General features: G+C 42.5%; 1 protein-coding gene and 1 non-coding gene across 2 annotated transcripts; both read right to left on the bottom strand.

Annotated features, from left to right (window-relative positions):
* Positions 1–4025: 4025 nt before the first annotated feature.
* On the bottom strand, positions 4026–8018 carry HTD2 (hydroxyacyl-thioester dehydratase type 2). The gene has a single exon (XM_012522286.4). It carries the CDS (start codon positions 7915–7917, stop codon positions 7390–7392), a length of 528 nt encoding a protein of 175 aa, XP_012377740.1. The 5' UTR covers positions 7918–8018; the 3' UTR covers positions 4026–7389.
* Positions 8019–8041: 23 nt separating this feature from the next.
* Positions 8042–15295, bottom strand: LOC101420287 (uncharacterized). Its single transcript, XR_009183548.2, has 4 exons — positions 15274–15295; positions 15083–15167; positions 8450–8528; positions 8042–8071 (listed from the first exon to the last, which is right to left on the bottom strand). It is a non-coding gene; the product is annotated as an uncharacterized protein (transcript).
* Between the last annotated feature and the right edge of the window lie 6815 nt (positions 15296–22110).

The raw sequence follows: 22110 nt of genomic DNA, 5'->3' as shown, positions 1-22110 counted from the left end.
GCCTCTGAACCTAAGTCAATAAATGTTTGTTGTTTAAGCCAACCCATTGTGTGGTGTTTGTCCTAACTGGCAAACTAAGACAAAGGGGCATTCATAAACCTGAGGAGGAAGCTAGTGTGTTGTGGTTAAGGGCCCAGGCTCTGGAGGCTGTGGATTAGTATCCCAACTCCACAATTTATTGGCAGCCTGACCTCTCTTTGCTTCAGAGTCATTGTCTATACAAGGACTGAATGCATTAATGCACGTGGAAGAGAGGGAGGCAGTAGATAATGTTCAGTAGGTATCTGCTCCTACACTATAAAGAGAAATCAGCAGAAGAGACAGCCAGGGAGAGACAAGGTGTTAAAATGTGAAAGGAATTCAAATACTTCTTTCCCTGATGGGGCAACAAAGAGAACCAAAAAGGACTTGGAACCGAAACTCAGCCTTGGAAAGGTTATAAAATAACAACCTGATCTAGTCTTCCTTATGAAGGAAAGGAAACCGAAAGTGGTAAAAATCAGATATGTGATGAAAGGAAGCCAGAGACAAACTCTCAATCTAGCCTTTCCCTAGAAATTTTTCCCTGAAATTGGCCCCACAGGGCAAATACTATGGTAAACCATGTAGTTTTATTTTCATCTCCCCAAATCAGTACGTTATCAGCGGCCCCCAAGAGTCCTGCATTTAAGTGGATACCTATGATCCACTGGGAATAAGCCCCAAATCCCAGGACAGTCTCAGAAATGCCTGGCGTTCTAGGAAGATCTGAGTCATGAAGCCTGCCTTTCCGGGGGGGGGGGGGGGGGGGGGCGGGCTCGTCATTTTTGTTTCTTTTCTTTTCCAGTTCCATTGCTCTTGTCTAAGGGGCTCTTGGGCTGCTCTGCCCATAGAGCCCCAGAAGATGCAGTAGAAATGCTGACAAAGTTATGAAAGGTTAGTACCACTCCCATCTCCCTCCAAACCCGATATTTTTCCACTACATCGTGTTGCCTCCCAGACTTGCTGCCATCTCTGACTTCGAGACGAGGAAAGGGACTCAGAAAGGTGAAGACATTTGCCCAAGCCCACACAGCTCAGAATCGCAGTGCCAGTTTCTGTCACACCCCTGCTCTTAACTGCACTGATATTAAAATATTCAGCCCTTCCTCTACCCTGACCAAGCTGCGCTGGCTGGCTGCTTCCTTATACTGTATAATTTAATTTCATGCACAGGCTTAAAAATGCAAGTCTTCATATATAACAAAAATGAATGCAATAGATAAAGATACTGTGTTGAGAATACGGCAATCGAGACTTTTCAAATACCACACTTTAAATATATGTAGAGATATAGAGAGACCCATATTCATAATTTATATTAAATATATATAAAGATGATGAGAAAATCACATCCCAGACTTGTCCAACTGGCAAGGATTTCTCAGACCGAAACACCCGAGGAGTGAGCTCTGGAGGTGCTTTGCCCCAGAGACCTTGGCTGATCCTGGTAAACTCGAACTTAAGGCTTTGACAACCTCATGGCTTGAAGGACAGTGAAGGTGAAGCCTGTGGACACCCAAGGTCTAGGAGACCCCTCCACAATAAGCTGGAACTCCAAAAGGCTACACCATCAAAGATGAGAAAAATTAAAACCACTCCAATTCATGAAATTTCAAGTAAATTCCATGCTTTTCTTTGGAATTGAGCAGAGAAGGGGGAAACCTGCTGCTGAGAGTTTCAAGGACAGGCCAATCTTACATGGAACTTGGGTATAATCTAAAATCCCTACTATGGATTTAAAATAGTCCCTGGTTGGATTTGGCCACTAGGTGAAAGGAAAGCAAATTATCTCAGGTGAAAAATATCTTCATTTGGGCCTCACTGAATCCCTAGAATTAATTTTCAAGGACTCAACAGTGTTCCATTACCAGGAGAAAGGCAAACTCCCCACCCCCCAATCCTAGGGGATTTCAGAGAAAGCTGCCTTGGTTATGAGAAGAGCAAGAGAATAAATAAACAAACAAACAAACAAACAAACAAACTACATCTCTGAGAAGCCATTCACTTTGGGTATTCATAGCTGGGAGGCCAAAGACCCTCCGGCTTGAACTTCCTTTGAAGAATCCCTCACAGTGTTGCTCCAGGCACCTTGCAGAAGCAAATGTAAAGCCTTTCTGGAGGTATTATACACCCATCCAGGCTCAGGAAGTAACCATGGGTAAGTTCTCAAGAGCACTATCTATAAGTTAACAATGTAAAGAAAGATCACTAGGTAACAGGACATTGTAAGAACCAACAGAAACAAAAGATAGCAGAAACAGACCGTGTGCCTCAAATCCTGGAATTATCATATAATTTTTTTTTTTAAACTGAGTGTAAATGCATTTATTAAATAATCTTTAAAACAGTTGTTTAAAAACAAAAACATAATAACAGGACAGCCTCAAAATCCATTTGGCTTTTGAAGTAGCTTGGACAGCATGTGGGGAAACCCTCTCTGGAACAGAGCTAAACTGAATCAAATCAGCTTTTTCTAGGCACCTAGCTTTTGACAACATACTCAGCTCTCAGGAACAGCAGCAAAAAAAGCTAATTTTATTTTCCCTTACATTGTCAAATGTTTGGATGACCCATAAGTGGTTTTGGTGTTTTTAAATCAAACCTGCCAGTATGACTGAAGACACTGAATTTTAGTAAGGAAGCTTCTAGACCTAACAAGTGCTCCATAACTCAAGTCAGTATTTCTCAGCAGCATGGTCTCCCAACACAAAAATATTTTCTAAATATGATCTGCTTATAAAACAACTCACACATTCATTCTTATTTGCCTCACCCGTTGTTTTCATCACCTCACACAGAAAATTTGCCCAGGGTTTTTAAGGTCATCTGAACTTCATAGATAAGACCCACACTAAAAAATTGATTTTGTGAGGCCTCTTATTAATCTTATTTTATATAGTTAAATTTAGTCTTGGTTTTCCTATGATTTTGAACTTAAATGTTTTCCTCTAGGTGGTTAATTTTGCTCTAACTCAAAGTTTCTCTGAAGATGCTGAGAGTTTTCAGCTCTGTTGTGTTTGCAGTCCAAATAAAGGCAAAAACTAGAACAAAGGAAGTGAAATATCTGGGAGATACCAAATGCAGCCCAAGCGTAATTCCAACAGTGCTCCCATTCTGCTCAGCCAGAGCTAGTTAATGAATTATGCCAACATGTGAGGCATTCAGAGTGGCACAGTCACTCAGAGTGACGGTAGAATCCTTGGTAGGATATGTTTTAATATAAAACCTTAACAGGTATAATTTAACAGCAATTTTCTTTAGGAGTAAATTGGTTTCTGAATCATACTCAAAGAACATGAAAGAAAAATGACTAATATTTCAGCACAGAAAGAAAACCTGTGATTACCTAAGAGGTACTGGTGTGCATTTTGCAATCTTTTTTTAGATTAATACACTCAAGTCCACAAGACAAATGGTGGCTGTAGTGAGACTTTCTCCCCATTGTAACTTAAAATTGGCTGCTCAGAAAAAGAAATGAGTGGCATCTCACCAATATGGAAATGTTTCTAACATAAAAATCCATTAAACAATTTTCCTGTACATTAGGTTGAAATTGCTAGATGATATTTCTATGGCAAACATCATATAAATTAGTCTTATAATGTCCTATGTGTAAAGTTTCAGTAGTTTGGCCTGCTAGTTTAGTCATTACTTTTGTACCTTCTTCCACATGTCACCTGGTACAGTTAAGGCTACCTCTCAATAATTGGGGAGAGGATTTCCTAATTTGAGGGTCCCTATGCTTCCACTAAAAGAGTCATTCTTTTCTGCAGTTTGCATAGGACTCAAAATGAGAAAGCCAACCAGCCACTTTTCCTTAGAGCCAGCTCTAACAAAGCATGAGTGGTTTGAGAATATTGGTTCTGGTGACAGTCATTTACAGAGAAGTGTCACTAACTTCTTGCAGATTTCTCTGTTCGAGCTTTTTGCTGGTGTACGGAGATTAAAGAGCATGACATGTAGGGAGCATCATAAAGCGGAAATGCTCATATTGAGAAGCTACATTTTATTTTTTCATTTTTTAAGGATTTAGTAGAGATTTTCTCCAGTTTTCAGGCATTAAATAAGTCCCCATGTTCTCTTCTAATATTGCATTTGGGAATTTTAGCATTTTTTTTGTCTTTTTCTTTTTAATGTTACATTAAAAAAATATGAGTCCCAATATACCCCCCACCCAAGAAGCTACTTTTTAAAGTTTCAGTTTAAATCGGCTACCAGCCAGATCCGACCCCACACCCCACTCCAACTTGACCTGCATTTAATTCTTCCTCTTCAGAATAACTTTTCAGTAATTCTGCTCTGAAAACAATCACTGAACTTAGAAAAATAGTAGGTATAGGCATAGCTGAAAGCCACCAAGGAGTAGCATATATGAATATACCAGAACTGTAATAGGAAATAAGCTCTAGGCCATTCTGAACGTAAAAAGCATTATATAAAACGATCGTCCCACTACTTCAATGCCATATAGTTAAGATCCTATTCTAGAAACTGAGTGCTGCAGGAATGAGAACATTATTAGGACCCAAAGGATGACAGAAACAGGAGCTCAGCTCTCCCAAGTTTGAATCCCAATTCTGTGCACTAGCTGTACAACCTCGGGCAAGTCATATAGCATCAGTCTGTTTTCTTGCATATAAAATGGGGACAGCACTACATAATTTTGCAATGTTTTTACAAGGATTAGTTAATGTAGAAACTGTGCTCATCAGTAGTTCAAAAAATGGTAGCTAGGGAGGTGGATGTGGCTCAAGTGATAGGTCCTCTGCCTACCATATGAGAGGACCCAGGTTCAATCCCAGGGGCCTCCTGGTGAAAAAGAAGAGAAAGTGTGCCTGCACGGAGAGCCAGCGCTCACACGGTGAGTTGAGTGCCCATGAGACGAGACAGTGCCCGCGTAAGTGAGTCATGCAGCAAGATGATGACGCAACAAAAGAGAGATAAAAGGGACAGTCAAGGTGAAATGCAGCAGAGACTAGGACCTGAGGTGGTGCAATTGACAGGGAACCTCTTTCCACATCAGAGGTCCCCAGGATCGAAATTCGGGGAATCCTACGGGAGAAAGACAAAATATAGAAATAGATACAGAAGATCACACAGCAAAGGTACACACAGACAGCAAAAACAGCAGAGCAGGGGAGGGGGCGGGGAAGAAAAAAATGTGAATTATGATTTGTGAACTAAATGTCAATAAAATTATTTTTTAAAAAGGTAGCTATTGGGATCGGACTTAGCCCAATGGATACAGCGTCCGCCTACCACATGGGAGGCCCACGGTTCAAACCCCGGGCCTTTCTGACCCGTGTGGAGCTGGCCCATGTGCAGTGCTGATGCGCGCAAGGAGTGCCGTGCCACGCATGGCTGTCCCCCGCGTAGGGGAGCCCCATGCACAAGGAGTGTGCCCTGTAAGGAGAGCCTTCTAACACTAAAGAAAGTTCAGCCCACCTAAGAATGGCACTGCACATGGGGAGAGCTGACACAGCAAGATGACACAACAAAAAGAAACACAGATTCCTGGTGCCGTTGATAAGGATAGAAGCGGTCACAGAAGAACATATAGCGAATGGACACAGAGAACAGACAACTGGGGTGGGGGGGAGAAATAAATAAAAATAAATCTTAAAAAAAAAAAAAGGTAGCTATTAGTATTAATGGTCATATCACCCCACCATTTATGGACTCAAACTTCAAGACTGCTGCTAAGTTCCAGCTGATGACTTCCACAGGTGTAGACAGTTGTGGCCTCAAATTTCCTATTTCAATGTTATCTTACATCAAATTTTCAGCACATCCAGAGTTTAACCAATAAACAAGTCTTCAGGTGGATTTGAGCTGGCATATGTAGCCCATCAATTCAGAGACTCATGAGAATAGCATCCTTGCTCCTCACATTAATTTTGGTGTCATCTTCTCGCCCTCACAACTATAGTAAGGTACAATATTAAAAGTTCTAAAATACTCTATGCCTATTACCACCCTCTAGCAACAAGAAAAATTCTTTCCGGTAGTCATTCAACTGTTCCCCTTCATATAAAAATTAATGAATTAAATCAAGTTACCTCACCATAAGGATGAAAAAAAAAACCAAAAACATTTTTCTAGCTAATGTTGGTAGATCCAACCAGTTATACTTGATCTTACCTTCTTGATCAAAGCGGCTCGCTGTAATCAGACCCCCATATAAAGCCACAGTGCACAGGCAGGCCATGTGAACCCTGGGAACCAATGAGTCTAGATATTTTGCCTTCACTGGTGTTGCACACCACCTCTAAACCTCAAGGCTGCAAACATCAAAAACCTTCATAAGAAGTTGAATTATAGTTTTCTCAATCAATACCTTCTGAAATAAGTGAAACAAACTACAGCTTTTCTTTTTATAGAGATTCTTGTCTTAAAAGGTGTTGGCTGTCTTGGGAGTAATCACTTAGAATGAACACATTAGACACATTACTCCTACAATACCCATCTGTCCTCCACAGTCTTTCTTATAATATCTTAAAATAAATATATATTATTTATATAACTGGGGGGAAACTCCATATTATTTCCAAATGAGGGGGAAAAGAACCCCAACCACTAAAATAGACACACTGCATCCAAGACTCAGTCCAGGTTTGGAATACTTAGTTAATACCATGAAAGACTGGCACTTTTTGTTTAACTATGGGCCAGGGAGGTTTAAACTTAGGAAATTCTAACCTCAGTCACAGGGAGACTGGGCAATAGCAGCTACAGTTTATAGCTGCTTATCATCTGCAACAACAAACCTATGTGGATGTTGGTGTTACCCACATTGTATAGGTAAAACCGAGGAAATTTACATAGCTGAGTCCAAGTCTGCAAGTAAGTCCTTCCCCAGTAGCAGAAAAACCATCTGAAAAGCAAGTCCCACTGAAGGTTAAGCAAGACACCATCTTGGTGTAATGAGTATTAAATAACAGTAAACTGACCCAGAAACTATAATAGGGTCGAGAATATTTACTGGAAAAGGGTGGGTATTCAAAGATGACTCAAATTCTACTGTTGACTTTAATAATTAAATGCCAGATAGTTGTAAATTCAGTCAGAAAGTTATTCTACACCGATAAAGGTAGGTTTATGTTACTCATATGCAAATCTAAGTTTAAAATCCTAAAAGTAGAACCTTCAGCTGATAATCTCAATGTTTTTTGAATTTTAAAAACCCCAGATGATGAAATCATGCCTGTATTTGAGTCTACATGAGGCCAATGCAAAGCAGACGCTTGAACACCTCTCTACCTATTCCCCTGCTCCTCAATATGGACACCTGGGTCTGTCAGCCATTTCCTGGTGCAGAGCAGCAATCCCTGTTTTCCCCAGGAGCTCTTGCATCTTTTAACACTCATTTCAGGATTTGAGAATTTCTGGGACCATAACTTTAACTAAGCCTTCCATAACAGTCTTTTTGCTTTCCATTACAGAACATGACACTGCTATAAAAGCAATGAACCGCTTCAGCCTTTTCACTTCTGCAGAAGCTGTAACAACTTCTCCAACATATAAAGGGGCTGGGAAATTAATTTCCTGGGACAGAAATATACAGCCTGGTCCTGGCATTTGAGTACCCAGGAGAGCTGAAATAAGTCCATTAATCAAAACTCCATGCACAATTGTTCTTCCAAACTTGGTTTGTTTTGCAAAATCTTCATTTAAATGCAAAGGGTTGACATCCCCTGTTAATTCTGAGAAGGTAGTCACGTCCCTCTGTGTGAAGGTCCTGCTGAGTTCAGCCCGGTCTCCAACTCTGATGTGGATATGCTGAAGGTGCTGCCTCCTCAGCATCAGTTGGTTCAGGCAGAGCCTCCTCTGAAGCCCACCCCACCAAATATGGTAGCTGGGAATTCCTGGGAACATCTTCAACATCCCGTGTTTCATCAACAAGGGCTTTTAGCCTGCTTCAGTCTTCAAACATTATGCTGGCACCAAAAGTGCTTTTGAGAATGGAGCAATGTTTCTGAAATTGAAGATTTATTCAATCCAATACTAGTTCTCTACTATTACCAGATAATGCAAGAAGAAATGGAGAAACCTACAAGAGAAAGAAAAACATTAACATCATATCAGGAAAACACAGTACTGAAACCCAGATCAATGGGTGGAAAGGCAGTAGAAACATGTCTAGTTTTACAGCTTAAGGCAAGGTGATACAGTAGCATTTTAAACAGCATCCTAGTAGGCAGACCTAGATAAACAAGTGGACATAAGAAGGTGCAAAAAAGCACTCCAATACATAAGGAACTAGCTATAAGCATTAAAAGAAAAGCTTTACATTTTTCAAAGTAATGAAGTCTTGGATCGTTTTTTCCTGGTCGAAGACGTTAACCATACTAGATTTATTCAAATCAATAAAAATTGGATATATCTACCACTCAGACTTGTTTGGAATACATGAACGAACAATCTTTACCTGAATCACCCTGAAAGCACATTTTTTGCCTTTATAGCATCCTAACAGGGTCAAAGAGCTCCACAATTTGACAAGACCGCTGCAAAAGATGAGGAAATCATAAAGTTAATATTTATCTCTGCAACATTTCCCTAGTACTTTTGCTTGTGATGATTCAGAGAGTGCTTTTACCAGAAAACCTAATTTACATGAAAAAACTTTAAAAGCATAATGTGTCACAGGCATAGAAGAATATAAACCTGAACTAGAAATATTTCTAAAATATACATTTCTGAGTTTGCAACCATGGTCATCGGTTGAAACCAAATCATAGGTTTTGCTCTCTTTAGAATTTAAGTTCTTTGCAGATGAGTATTCATACTCTTCCCAGTTTTAAACTCCTCATTGCTCAAAGTTCATAATGAAAAAACTCTCTTCTTATTCTTAGAGAGAGCATTTTGCTGTTTCCCATCAGTCTCTCTGCTTTATTTTAACAGAAATGTTCCCTTTTCTGTCATACCTGCTACATATTCTCAAGATGGCTGACAAGGTTTTCTCTTCATATTTTAGGATGTCCAAGGGCAAGGCAGCATCAACCTATGCATGGAATATGATCAGACTATCATCACCATTATTCTTGAACTCTAATAATAAATCCTGTCAACTCTTTGTTTTTGGATTTTCTCTACAAAGAAATAAACAAACAATGGTATTTTATTTAATGGTGCTGGAGTACTGGGCTAAGTTGCCTGTTTGCCTGCAGCACCCCGTTTGGAACATTTTACCTGTATTTCACTTTCTAATATGCCTCCTTGCTCTTCATGTCTTTGTTTAAATTGTTCCTTCTCTGATCCCCAAGATTAAACTCAATCTGCTTGCTATGCTTTTCCCCTACAGGTCCTCACCCTTCCTCTTTTATAATATTCATCATTCTTGCCATTAATTGTTAAATGTTTCCCTACTAAGACACCTATAAGGCAGAAGCCATGTCTATTTGTTCACAGCTATACCTCAAGGGACCAGGTTCTATACCTGGCACATGGGAAGTATGCAGGCTTTTTTGTGTCTGTGAAAAATTAATGGGCTCAGGAGATTGCAAAGAAATGTACAGGGAGGTCCCTGGCAACCTCCCCCAATGTTCATGTTAACATCATGTGTAATTAGAGTACAGTATCAAAACCAGGAAACAGATACTGGTACAATCTAGAATTTTTTCAGATTTTACCAGTTATATATGCACTCGTGTGCTTGTATGTGCAGTTCTATGCAATTATATCACACACGTAGATTCATTTAACTACCACCACAATCAAGGCAAAGAACGTACCATTACCACGAGACACCCTCATTCTATTCCTTTATAGCCACTCCCCATCCTACTCCCATACTTAACCTGGCAATCGTTAACCTGATAATTCTATTATTTTGTCATTTCAAGTGTTACATATGAATGAACCGGTTTCTCCGCATCCTTATCAGCATTTTATGTTATCACTAGTTTTTTTGAACTTCCCATATCATTCCATCTATTAATCCATGCATCTATCTACCTATTTACCAATCCATTTTCTGAACTCTTGAGTGTAGATTATATACATCATACTCATTGAATATTTAATACTGACATGTGTATTTCCTAAAAATAAGGATATTCACTTATGTAATCACCTCAAGCAGTTACCAAATTCAATAAATTTAACATTGATGTTCTTAAGAGTCTATATTCCAATTTATGGACCAATTCCTTTTTTCATTTAAAAAATTTAAGTAGAGCATTCATACACGAACATATATAACCAATACTGTCCTTCTGAACCTTTGTTATGTCCTTGTCTGAACCTATCCAGGATCATGTATTGTATTCAACTGTCCTTGTATATTTTATAGTTGTGGGAACATATATACAACATAAAACTTTCCCATGTCAACCACTTCCAATATTTTCTTTGTAGTGCCATGGGAATCAATTAACATCCTAAGTCTAAAACTATCTCATTTGCTTAGACACTAAATTAACTTCAATAGTATGCAAAAATTATGATCCCACATCCCTACGTTCCCCTACCTTTATGTAGTTCTTGTCATAAATTACATATTGACCTATCATTACATTTTATACATTTGCCTAAAGCAAGTAAAAATAAGTTATGAGCCGAAAATACAATAGTATCGGCATTTATATTAACTCATATCATTACCCTTACTGGGGATCTCTATTTCTTCATGTGGCTTCAATCTATTGTCTAGTGTCCTTTCCTTTCAACCTGCCCAACTCTCTTTAGCCACTCTTGTAGGGCTGGTCTAGTGGGAATGTCTGAATCTCTCCCTCATTTTTTTTTTTAAAAGATTATTTATTTCTTCTCTCCCCTTCCCTCCCCCCCACCCCCGCTGTCTGTCTGTGTCCATTCACAGTGTGTTCTTCTGTGTCCACTTGCATTCTTGTCAGCAGCACTGGGAATCTGTATCTCTTTTCGTTGTGTCATCTTGCCTCATCTTGCTGTGTCAGCTCTCCATGTGTACAGTGCCACTCCTGGGCAGGTTGCACTTTCTTTGCACGGGACGGCTCTCCTTGCAGGGGCGCACTCCTTGCGCGTGGGGCTCCCCTACACGGGGGACACCCCTGCATGGCATGGCATGGCACTCCTTGCATTCATCAGCACTGCACATGGACCAGCTCACCACATGGGACAGAAGGCCCTGGATTTGAACCCTGGGCCTCCGATGTGGTAGGCAGATGCTCTATCAGTTGAGCAAATCCACTTCCCTCTCTCATTTTTGAAAGACAGTTTTGCCAAAGAATTCTTGGTTGGCAATTTTTTGCCTTCAGCATTAAATATCATCCCTTTGCCCTCTTGCCTCTTTGGTTCCAGATGAGAAACTGGTAATTTAATCTCAACTGAGGCTCCCTTTTATATGACATTGTTTCTCTCTTACAGGTTTTTATCCTTGGCATTTGACAGTTTTGATTACAGTAGGTTGCCCTGTGGGTCTATTTGGGTTTATCCTGAATTAACCACGTCTCAGATGTGTATATTCATGTCTTATGTCAAATTTGGGAAGTTTTCAGCCATTGTTTCTTTGACTATTCTTTCTGTGCTCCTTTCTCTTTCTTCACCTTCTGGGATTTCCACAATGTGTACCTTGGTACACTTCATGGTGTCCCACAGCTTCCTTAGGTTCTATTTACCTTTCTTCATTGTTTCTTCTTTTTTGTTCTTCAGACTGGGGGTTTTTCTTTTTTTTTAAGGAGGTACCAGGGATTGAACCCAGGACCTTGTACACAGGAAGCAGGAGCTCAACCACTAGAACCATTGATTCCTTCTTCTGCTGATGAAGCCCTCTAATGAATTTTCAATTTTGTTACTGTGGCCTTCAGCTGTTTGGTTCTTTTTCATAATTTCCATCTCTATTTTCTGTGTTCCTGTTATCATTTTCCTTATTTCCTTTTACTCTCTGTCCATGTTTTCCTTTAGCTCTTTAAGCATATTTAGGACGATTTTTTTTTTAATATTTATTTATTATTATTATTTTTAATTACATTAAAAAAATATATATGAGGTCCCATTCAACCCCACCGCCCCCGCCCCCCACTCCCCCCACAGCAACACTCTCTCCCATCATCGTGATACATCCATTGCACCTGGTAAGTTCATCTCTGAGCATCACTGCACCCCATAGTCAATGGTCCACATCATAGCCCAGACTCTCTCACGTTCCATCCAGTGGGCCCTGGGGGGATCTACAGTGTCCCGTAATTGTCCGTGAAGCACTATCCAGGACAACTCCACGTCCCGAAAACGCCTCCACATCTCATCTCTTCCTCCCGTTCCCCACACCCAGCAGCCCCCATGGCTACCGTTCCCACACCCATTCCACATTTTCTCTGTGGACATTGGATTGGTTGTGTCCATTGCACACCTATGTCAAGTGAGGGCTTAGATTGCACATGGGTACTGGATGCACTCTTCCCGCTTCTAGTTGTAGACACTCTAGGCTAGGACGATTTTTTAAAGTCTGGAATGTCCCAGGTCTGATCGTCCTCACTGGTAGTTTCTAATACTTTAATCTTCTTTGCCTGGGCTTTGCCTTGTACATTTTGTAATCTATTACCGAAACCTGAACATTTTGATAATTTAATGTATTATCTCTGGAATTTAGACTCTGAGGCATCTGTTAACACCAAGAGCTAACCAAAAAAAGAGAGGAAAATGAGATCTTTCTCAGTCTTTGCAAGAGAGAACTTACATAGAACATTTCAAGAAGAGCTTGAGGCCAAAGTGTACAGGCCACCCTGATTCCTTCTGTGCACATGTGGCCCTCAGTTTACATGGAAATGGCCCTCCTGCCTATGGAAGTTTCCAGGGTCTCAGGCTCTCCACTTGTAAATCCTACAGCCAATGACCACTTGCCCCAGGTAGCCATGACTCAACTATTCTCCCACAGCATTCTGAAGAGCTCTGTGAGCTGCTTTCTACACACAGGGCATGTTCTGGGACAGACAACCTGAGTATCCTGGTTTAGTTCCTCGGGCTTCCACCAGAGACTGCGCAGACATCCATGTTCCCAGTATAAGCAGAAGAGTTACTCTGTTCCCTGTGGAACGAGGACCAGGGACCTACACTGGAAGGCTAGGCCAGCTACATGCAAAGCTGTGAGGAGACGGCCGATGGGACAGCCAGGGTGCCTCAAAACCCTGTTGCTTATAGGATGTCTCTTTTTTGATTCAGCACTCTCCCTGTTGCTGCAGTTCTTTTAACTATTTTCTGGAGCTTTGAGAAAGCTATTTCTGCCAGTTCTTATTGGTTGTTCAAAGCTTCTGTGAGGGGATGGAGTCCTTGAAGTATCTTACTCTACCGTCTTGATCAGGGTAGGGACCACTATTTATTATTTTAGTCATTCTGATAGGTATGTGCTGATAACTTACTGTATTTTTAATTTATAGTTCCCTAATGGCTAGTGATATTGTGTTTTAACTTTTTTTTTTTTTACTAGAGAAGTTTGTGGATTTACAGAACAATCACACTGAATACATTTGCATGTGCTTATTTGCAATCTGTATATCTTCTTCAGTGAAATGTCTTATATCTTTTGCCCATTTTCTAAATTACTTGTTTATTTTACTTTTTTTTTTTTGTTTTACTGTTGAGTTTCAAGAGTTCTTTGTATATTCTAGATATCAGTTTTTGTTGGATATTTAGTTTACAAATATTTTCTCATAGTCTGTAATGTATCTTTTCATCCTCTTAACAGTCTCTTGCAGAGTAAAGGTTTTTACTTTCATTAAGGTACTAAGAAGGTTTGTAGTTTGTTTTTTTTAAAGATTTTAAAAAATTTATTTCTCTCCCCCCACAGTTGTCTGCTCTCTGTGTCCATCAGCTGTGTTCTTCTGTAACCCTTCTATCCTTATCAGCAGCACCTGTGGGAACCGTGGCAACAGTGGGAATTTGTGTTTTTGTTGTGTCATCTTGTTGTGTCAGCTGTGTGTGCAGCGCCATTCCTGGGCAGGCTGCACTTTCTTTTGCGCTGGGCGACTCTCCTTACGGGGCGCACTCCTTGCACATGGAGCTCCCCTACACAGGGGACACCCTTGCATGGCACGGCACTCCTTGCATGCGTCCGCGCTGTGCATGGGCCAGCTCCACACGGGTCAAGGAGGCCCAGGGTTTGAACTGCGAACTCCCATGTGGTAGGCAGACACCCTATCCACTAGGCCAAGTCCACTTCCCAAGAAGGTTTTGAGGGGAAACGGACTTTGGCCCAGTGGTTAGGGCGTCCGTCTACCATATGGGAGGTCCGCGGTTCAAACCCCGGGCCTCCTTGACCCGTGTGGAGCTGGCCATGCGCAGCGCTGATGCGCACAAGGAGTGCCGTGCCACGCAAGGGTGTCCCCCGCGTGGGGGAGCCCCACGCGCAAGGAGTGCGCCCGTGAGGAAAGCCGCCCAGCGTGAAAAGAAAGTGCAGCCTGCCCAGGAATGGCGCCGCCCACACTTCCCGTGCTGCTGACAACAGAAGCGGACAAAGAAACAGGACGCAGCAAATAGACACCAAGAACAGACAACCAGGGGAGGGGGGGGAATTAAATAAATCTTTAAAAAAAAAAAAAAAAAAAGAAGGTTTTGAGTTGACAGGACAGATCAATCTGGAAATAATTTCTTGAGAATACTCAGTTTTTGTGCTCTCTCTAGACTTCCAAAACTCCATTTGTTTTCAAGTGACTGCTAGAACAGTACCACTCAAAGTGCTGGTCTGTGATAAGGAGCTTGCACAAGAATGTTAGTCAACAATATCACTAAGCACACTGTAGCTCAGCTGACATTTTTTCATAACAAGATTTTCCCACCACAGGAAGAGGTATGCTGATTTTCTTTCTGGCGGAAGCCCCTTATCTCTTTGCAATGGGCAAAAAAACAGCTTATAGGTGGTCAGTCTGAACCATACTGTTGAGAAGCACTGTACTGCAACAGCCACCCATCTAACAAGTTCTTTGGTCCAAGTCTACCTACCAAAAGTCCATCATGTCTGAAAGCCTGCTTCTGTAATTTTCAATACTAGATTATAGTTTCCAAATACATGTTTTGAAAGGCTTTCTTCCTGTATTTCTTATATAAAGATCTTAAGAATGTTCAATCTACGAAGAACTTGGTGATTCCATACCTCCCCAAACAGGTCCTTCAGGGCTGAAATAAGCAGCTGTTTGAACTGTGCTGCATTCAATCCAACCCCACGCTCTTGAAATTCTCTGCAAAAAAACATTAAAAACAAAAAATACAGATTATTCCATTTCATGCTCTTCCAATTCATAAAAAAAGAAAAACCTAAAGTAGAACTTTTAAGACTGAACTTACAAACAGACTTTCATGTAGTGGTGTTCAAAAGAATTTTTGTAAACTATTCTCTCATATGTGATAGACGAGGCTGGCAACTTTTCCATCGCTGATCACACCTACAGTAAGAGTTAAGAAGACTAGAAATTACCAAGGTACAAGCTATTTTTCACACTTTTAATAAGAATTTGGCCTATCTGGTTTTTTAACAGACTTCCCAGTATAACTCATCTAATTCTATTCAAACGCAGGTTAATCACAGACATAAAAGAAGTCTGTATTTCATATATTTCAGATCATCATACTCTTACTTAAGTCCTAATAATAACATGATTCCAGCTAACACTTTTCCTTATTGGTATCCAGTTCTGTGTAAAATGCTTTTCATGCCTTAGCTCATTTGTCTTCAAAATAATCCTAAGGTAAAAGCTATTATCTCTATTTCTGAGAAGAGGAAACAGGCTTAGCTGAGCTAACTTGCCCAAGAGCACTCAGAGTTGGAATTCCAACCACTCCTGAGCCTCATGACCACCCTGACATGATGCCTCAATCCAAAGAAAAAAGTAAAAGCATAAAGGAATAAAACCTGGGATCTACAGGGCTTCTTGTTCTTCTCAGTCAACACAGAATATGCAACAAGAGAATGAGGGGTGTTGGTTCTATGATCCTCGTCCATCCTTGGTTTCCCTATTCTTTCAGTCTGCTCACCCCAAGGCCAGGTCTGAGCAGGATTATTTGGCAGCCCCATGAAAGGCTGAGCTGAAACAGCAAGAGGTCTGAGAAGAATAATTCCTGGAATGGACACGCAGTGGCATTTCTAACAAATCTGGAACTTTCCAGGACTTAGAACATGCTGTTCTCCCTGTAGAAAATACCCCTCCTTGGCTCCATTCCCACCTTACTCTCTATCTGGATAGCGCCTACTTACCTTTTTGGCTTAAATGTCACTCTTTGGGGAGGCCTTCTCTGATACCCTGTTCTTAATTAGGTTACCCTGTTTTGCAAGCTCTTAGCATTGTCTATTCGTTTAATGTCTAGATGCTCCACTAAAAGGTCATCTCTGAGAGAATAAGAACTCTATCTTGTTCACTGGTATTTCACCAGTAATACAGGTCCTAAATAATTTCTGAGTAAAGGAACTAGACAATAGCATGGCTCTTCCTTAGATCTGCTCTCACCCATGACTAAGAATCAATGAAATCACATCATGCCAGATAGCAAGGTCCTTAGTAAACATTCCACCTGATATTGTTATTTTGTACAACAGGAACCCAAGCCCAACCAATGGCTTTATCCTTGGCCACAAAGCTATGGACCCGCTTTCACAAACCCCACTGTGGGTCAGGCCTAGTTCCAACCACTCCCAGATGAAGATGGTCTCCAAAGGAAAATGGGAAGTCAGAATCAAGGAGCTACATCCATCCATCCATTTAACAAACAACATTTTCTGTGTCTGGCAGAATAGTTATTCAACAAACACTTGGTAAATGATTGAATGAGCTAAGTAGTGGTAGGCATGTATGTTCAAGAAAGTCTAGTTTCAGGACAGCAGCAACAGTTACGTGGTGCTTTTCTTTCCCCATCAGTAGTCTTGCTTGACTAGAAGGGAAGGGAGAACAGGAACCTCCCCTAATTTCATTCATTGAAAGTGTCTAAGCATTATTGTGTCGATTGCTTAGGATGCCAATATAAACAATACACTTTGAGGAAATGTTCACTGAGCAGTCACCTCTCCACAGATCTGAGTCCTCAGGGTCAGTGACAGCACTGCCCTCTGAGAGCTGTCCTGAGATTAAATGGGATGATTCTTGGGAAGTCTTCCTAACAGCATGGCATATTCACCATGCTCACCATGAAATGTAAGGGCTCCTACAGTTGTGGTTATAGTCATCTTTGAAATCGGGCTTTTTAATGACTGCAGGGATGCTCATTAACTAATAAGTGTCTAATAGGTGCCCCCCCCCACAATCTATTCTCTACAGACGCCAGAGTAAGCCTATTAAAACCTGTTCAGGCACGTCATTCCTCAAATTCTGTGCAAGCACAAAACCTTGCAAGGATTCCCACTTCTCTCAAAGTAATCCTAAGTCTTTTCAGTGGTCTAAAAGTCTCTGCCTGATCTGCACCATTGATGTTCCCATCCATCTGACTTCATTTCCTACCATTTGGCCCCTTGCTCCCCCCAGCCACCACACTGGTCACCCGCCGGTCTCGCTCCTCCTCGGGACCTCGGCTCTAGCTTTTCCGTGGCTAAGAGTGCTCTTCCTCCAGGTAGCCAGCCACAAGACACTCCTTTGCCTCCTTCAGGGCTTTGCTCAAACCTCACTCCTCAATTTGTCCCAGCGGCCACCCTAATGCTACAAATTCCCCAAGCCCTGCTCTACTTTTTTCTCGTAGTATTTACCACCTTGTAATAGTATTTACCACTTTCTAACACAATTATGGGTGCACTTATTCTTTATTTGTACTCCCCCCACCGCCCCAAGACCGCACTCTACGAGAGGCAGGAACCCCTTTGTCCATGGCTGTATCCCAAAGACTTAAAACAGGGCGCCGCGCGTGTCAGGCGTCCAACATACAGTTTTTGGGACAAATCAGTGATTTTTAAAAACTCAATGGGTTGTTTCCAACCCTTCTTGACTAGTGGCCGCCATTTTTGTAGCGACCTCGCTCAAAAGAGCGCGCTCTGCACACGTGGTCCGGCTCAGTCCTCACAGCTTCCCCCGTGACCGCAACTCACGGCCCCGCCGTACAGAAGGCCGGGGAGGCTCGTGGACAGGCCTTGCTCTCCGCCCGCGGCCGCCTCCCCTTGGCGCCCCGGTCGAGACCCGTCGGTACCTTAAGCAGGCGGCGCCGCCGGCTGGTGGCTCCCGCCCTGCGCAGGCGCACGCGAAGCATGTGGCCGACTATACGTACTCCCGGGGAGTCCCGGCTGGCCCGCAGGGTTCCGCCTCCCCGCTTTCCGGCCGGCCCGACCCCTTCCCTGACTCCTCCTGTTGACCCCGAGAATTTGCTCGGGCTTGGGGCTCCCACGCAGCTGCCCAAGACTGGGCGCCGGGAAACTCCGTGTATGTTTATGTTTGGCTGCTTCCTTGTCCCGCCTCCCGGATGCCTGGCGACTCGGAGAGGATGTGGCGTCACAGCGAGGCGTCACGCTAAGGACGGAGGCGTGAATCCTGTTCCGGACGTGAGACCCGCCGGGCGCAGCGCCCTCTGGTGTCCACTTCGGGAAAGCCAAGTGTGCGGTGTCTGCGCTTAAGCCCTGTGGGTTTTAGTTTGCCAAGAGGTCAGAATGTACTGTGAAGGGGGGAAAGCCGGGCGCCGTATCTCTGGGATGTGCCGTGATAGGCGTTGGGAACTCAATGGAGAGAAAGACTTGGCCCCTGCTCTCATAGAATATAAAGTGTGTACTTCAATAATAGTGATACTAATAATAGCAGCTAATAGTAATCACATGCTTACTCGGTGCCAGGCTCTGTGCATAAACTTTATGTATGTTATCTCATGGGACCCTCACACAATCCTATGAGGTAGCGGCTACTATCTTCAATGCCTTTTTTTTTTTTTAGGTACTGGGACCTGAGTTTGAACCTAGGACTTTGTATGTGGTGGGAGGCTGGTGCTCAACCATTGAGCTACAATAATTCCCCGGAGTTGGCTCTCTGAGTTGGCTCCCTGAGTTGACTCCCTCATCTGTTGGCTCATAGTGTTTTTTTGTTTGTTGTCTGTTTGCTTGTTTTTTGCTCGTTTGCTGATCGTCTGCTTGTTGGATTTTTTTTTTTTCATTGAACGCTCATTGTTTTTGCTTGTTGCCTGCTTGTTTGTTTTCTTTAGGAGGCACTGGGAACTGAACCCGGGACCTCCCATGTGGGAGGCAGGTGCTCAGCTGCTTGAACCACATCAGCTCTCCTATTGCCATTTTTACAGAGGAGAAAAATGAGGCAGAGAGAGACTAAGTTACTTGCCTGAGACTACACAGCTATATGTGGTGGAGCGGTCCAGCTGGTGCTCTCTACGCTGCACCATATTACCTATCACCGGTTACGTGTAAATACATTTACTGAATGAATTTGTTCATAAATGGATATGCCAATCTGCCTGGGATGGGGGGACAGGGTGGGAGATATCCTTGCCTTGAACAGTAGAGTCTGAGCCTGCATCAGCTTGTAACGGAGGGCTAAGAACTAACAAATAATTATGATTACTAAATCATTATATAGATGCCTTTATATTATAAACTAGCCAAAGATTAATGTTTGAAATTACTGTAACTGGCTAGACTTAGCCTCACCCTGATCTATACCTGCTGTCATAATGGTCTTTCTAAATTGGTCTCACTCCTGTGGATACTTAATATTGTGATGTAACCACTCCACCCTCCTTTGTTTTATATCCACATGAAAAACCTTGTAGCTGACCTTTATTCTCTATCTCCCATCCCAGAACCTTATGACTCTCCCTGGTTTGGCAGCCCCCCCCCCCAATCCTCTTCAGTCCCTGCATGTTTATTAATGAAGAAACCTGTGCCAGCCCCACCCCAGTTATTTGGTAGCAAAAACCTCTGAGCCTGATGTTCTATTAGAATTTCTACAGATCCTGTGTAGCCGGGTTTTCTCTAGGTTCTTGGCTAAGCTACATAAAATGAGTTTCAAGAGCCAGCCAGGTTAGTTAGGCCAGTAATTTATTAAGGAAGAGAGGGAAGAGAAATGGGAGAAAATAATAGATTAAGGGTCCCGGGTAGAGGGCAAGGGGCTGAAAGGTGATAAAGCGGACTGATTGACAGACTATAGTTCCCCCTTACAGATTACAAATGCCCAGGTTTACTTGCATGCTGATCCAGGCAGGGGGAAGAAGGCAAGAACGGGGGCTGTTCGGCCTTTGTGCTTGCTTTTTAAACAATTAATTTTTCCGCTCCTTTGCTAATGTAGGGGAAAGAATCTCAGTTGTTTGCTGCTTTGATTTATTACCCCACCCATCAGTCCCCTGGAAGAGCCCAATGATAAGGCCCCTGAAGAATATCCGGGGCTTCTCCTGGCTGCCCAAGGACCTCTCGTTCCGAATGGAGTTTCTCTCAAGGTTCTTCAAGCAGCCATCTTGTGGGGCATCAATGATCACGTTTAATGGCGGCAGTTTTTTTGCCAAGTTCCAGATCTGTCTGTTGATTCCTAATCTAGCCTGCCTCACTGGAGGCAGTTTTTTGGGCCATTAAGGCAACTGTCCTCCTTTGCTTGCACAAACAAACTCTCTCTTTGAAACCCCAGTGTCTCAGGAATTGGTCTTTAAACTGCTTGGGGAGGAAGGAACCCACTTTTGCTCAGTATCAAGCTCAAGCCTTCTCCCTCATTTCTTTTCTCAGAATCATTGCCTCCAGGTTCTTGATGCTCCAATCCTTAGCTTTGGCCACACTCTCCAGTCCTGAAATTCCTGGTTCCCTGCCTTCACCCCTCAGAGGAGAGGGGACTTGTTGAAGTTGGGGGTGGGGTTGTTATCAGATTTCCTTCAGGTTCTTTGGCTATGCTGGAGAAATGAATTTCAAGAGCACTTCCGGGTGAGTTAGGCCAGTAATTTATTCAGGTAGGGAGGGAAGAGAAATGGGAGAAAATAACAGAGCAGGGGTCCCAGGTAGAGAGGAAAGGATTGAAAAGGGATCAAGAGGGCTGATTTGCAGGCTACAATTTCCCATTATAGGTTATAAATGCCCAGGTTTTACTTGCATGGTGATCCAAGCACTGGGAGAAGCAGCTGGAGCCCGGATCCAGGGCCAAGAGAGCATGAGAGAGTGCTCAGGCCTCTTAGTTTACTTTATAAACTATTAATTATTCCACCCCTTTGCTAATGGCAGGGGAGAGGTTCCAGACGTTTGCTGTTTTAACTGATCCCCCACCCATCAATCCCCCAGTGAGGACCCAATGATAAAGTCCTTGGAGAACATCCAGGGCTTTTCCTTGTTCCCAGAAGTCTTTGTTCTGGATAGCAGAATCCTGGGGGCGGGGGTCTTCCAGCAGCCATCTTGGGGGTTACTGATGTCCACGTGGACTCTCTGCCAGGTTCCAGATCCATCTATTCCCTATCTTACTAGCTTGCACAAACTGGGGCATTTTCCTTCTCAAAAAAAGCTTAGATTTTGGGAGTGGTTAGAACTTGCTTCAAACCCATCTTTGCCACTTATTCTGTTTCCTCATCCATAGGGGGAGAGATGATGAGCATCTACCTCACAGGGTCATGAGGAAAAAATAGTTAATGGTGTAAAGCGCTTGGCACCCAGGAAACACTCAGTAATGGGAGAGAGTAGCCTAAACCGGCCATCTGGCAAACCCATCCTGTCAGGCAGCAGCCCAGAAAAACAAGAGCAGCTCTAATTCGAAACTATCAAAAGTTTTGTCTTTTGCCAAACCCTCAGAGTAAAAATGATCGTCAGTTTACTTCAAAAGAAAAAAAAACAAAAAACAAGAACAGCGCCCACATTTTGTGCTTCAAAGAACCGTGGATAATTTTCACTTTCCCCCTGCATCCAACCCTGAAAATGAAGTGCCTTCCCAACTGCCTGAATTCTCTCAGTGCTGTCTTCTTAACCCAGAGTTGAGGATAAAAGAGATGCCTTTGAATAATAAAGCTAAAGTTGGGTAACTTTTGTTTTTCAATTAAGTTTTATTTTACCTTTGAATGGGTATTTAGGCTCAAGATCTGTGTTTCAGAAGGAATGAAGGGATTAGCAATGAAAGGTAAATCTCTCTCTCATTCCCTCCCCACCCTTCCTCTCCTGTCTCCAGAAGCAACCACTGGTGTTTATTTCTTAAATATCCTCCCAGAGATTTGTATGAGGGCTTTTCCCTCTTAACAGTGTATCTTTTTTTTTTC

Source organism: Dasypus novemcinctus, chromosome 26 (assembly GCF_030445035.2).
Source record: "Dasypus novemcinctus isolate mDasNov1 chromosome 26, mDasNov1.1.hap2, whole genome shotgun sequence".
Taxonomy (NCBI): domain Eukaryota; kingdom Metazoa; phylum Chordata; class Mammalia; order Cingulata; family Dasypodidae; genus Dasypus; species Dasypus novemcinctus.
This window is presented reverse-complemented; position numbering and strand designations above follow the sequence as displayed.

Bases quoted from the DNA above. Each gene is read 5' to 3' on its own strand.
- HTD2 (XM_012522286.4), bottom strand. From the start codon at position 7,917: ATGAAACACGGGATGTTGAAGATGTTCCCAGGAATTCCCAGCTACCAT.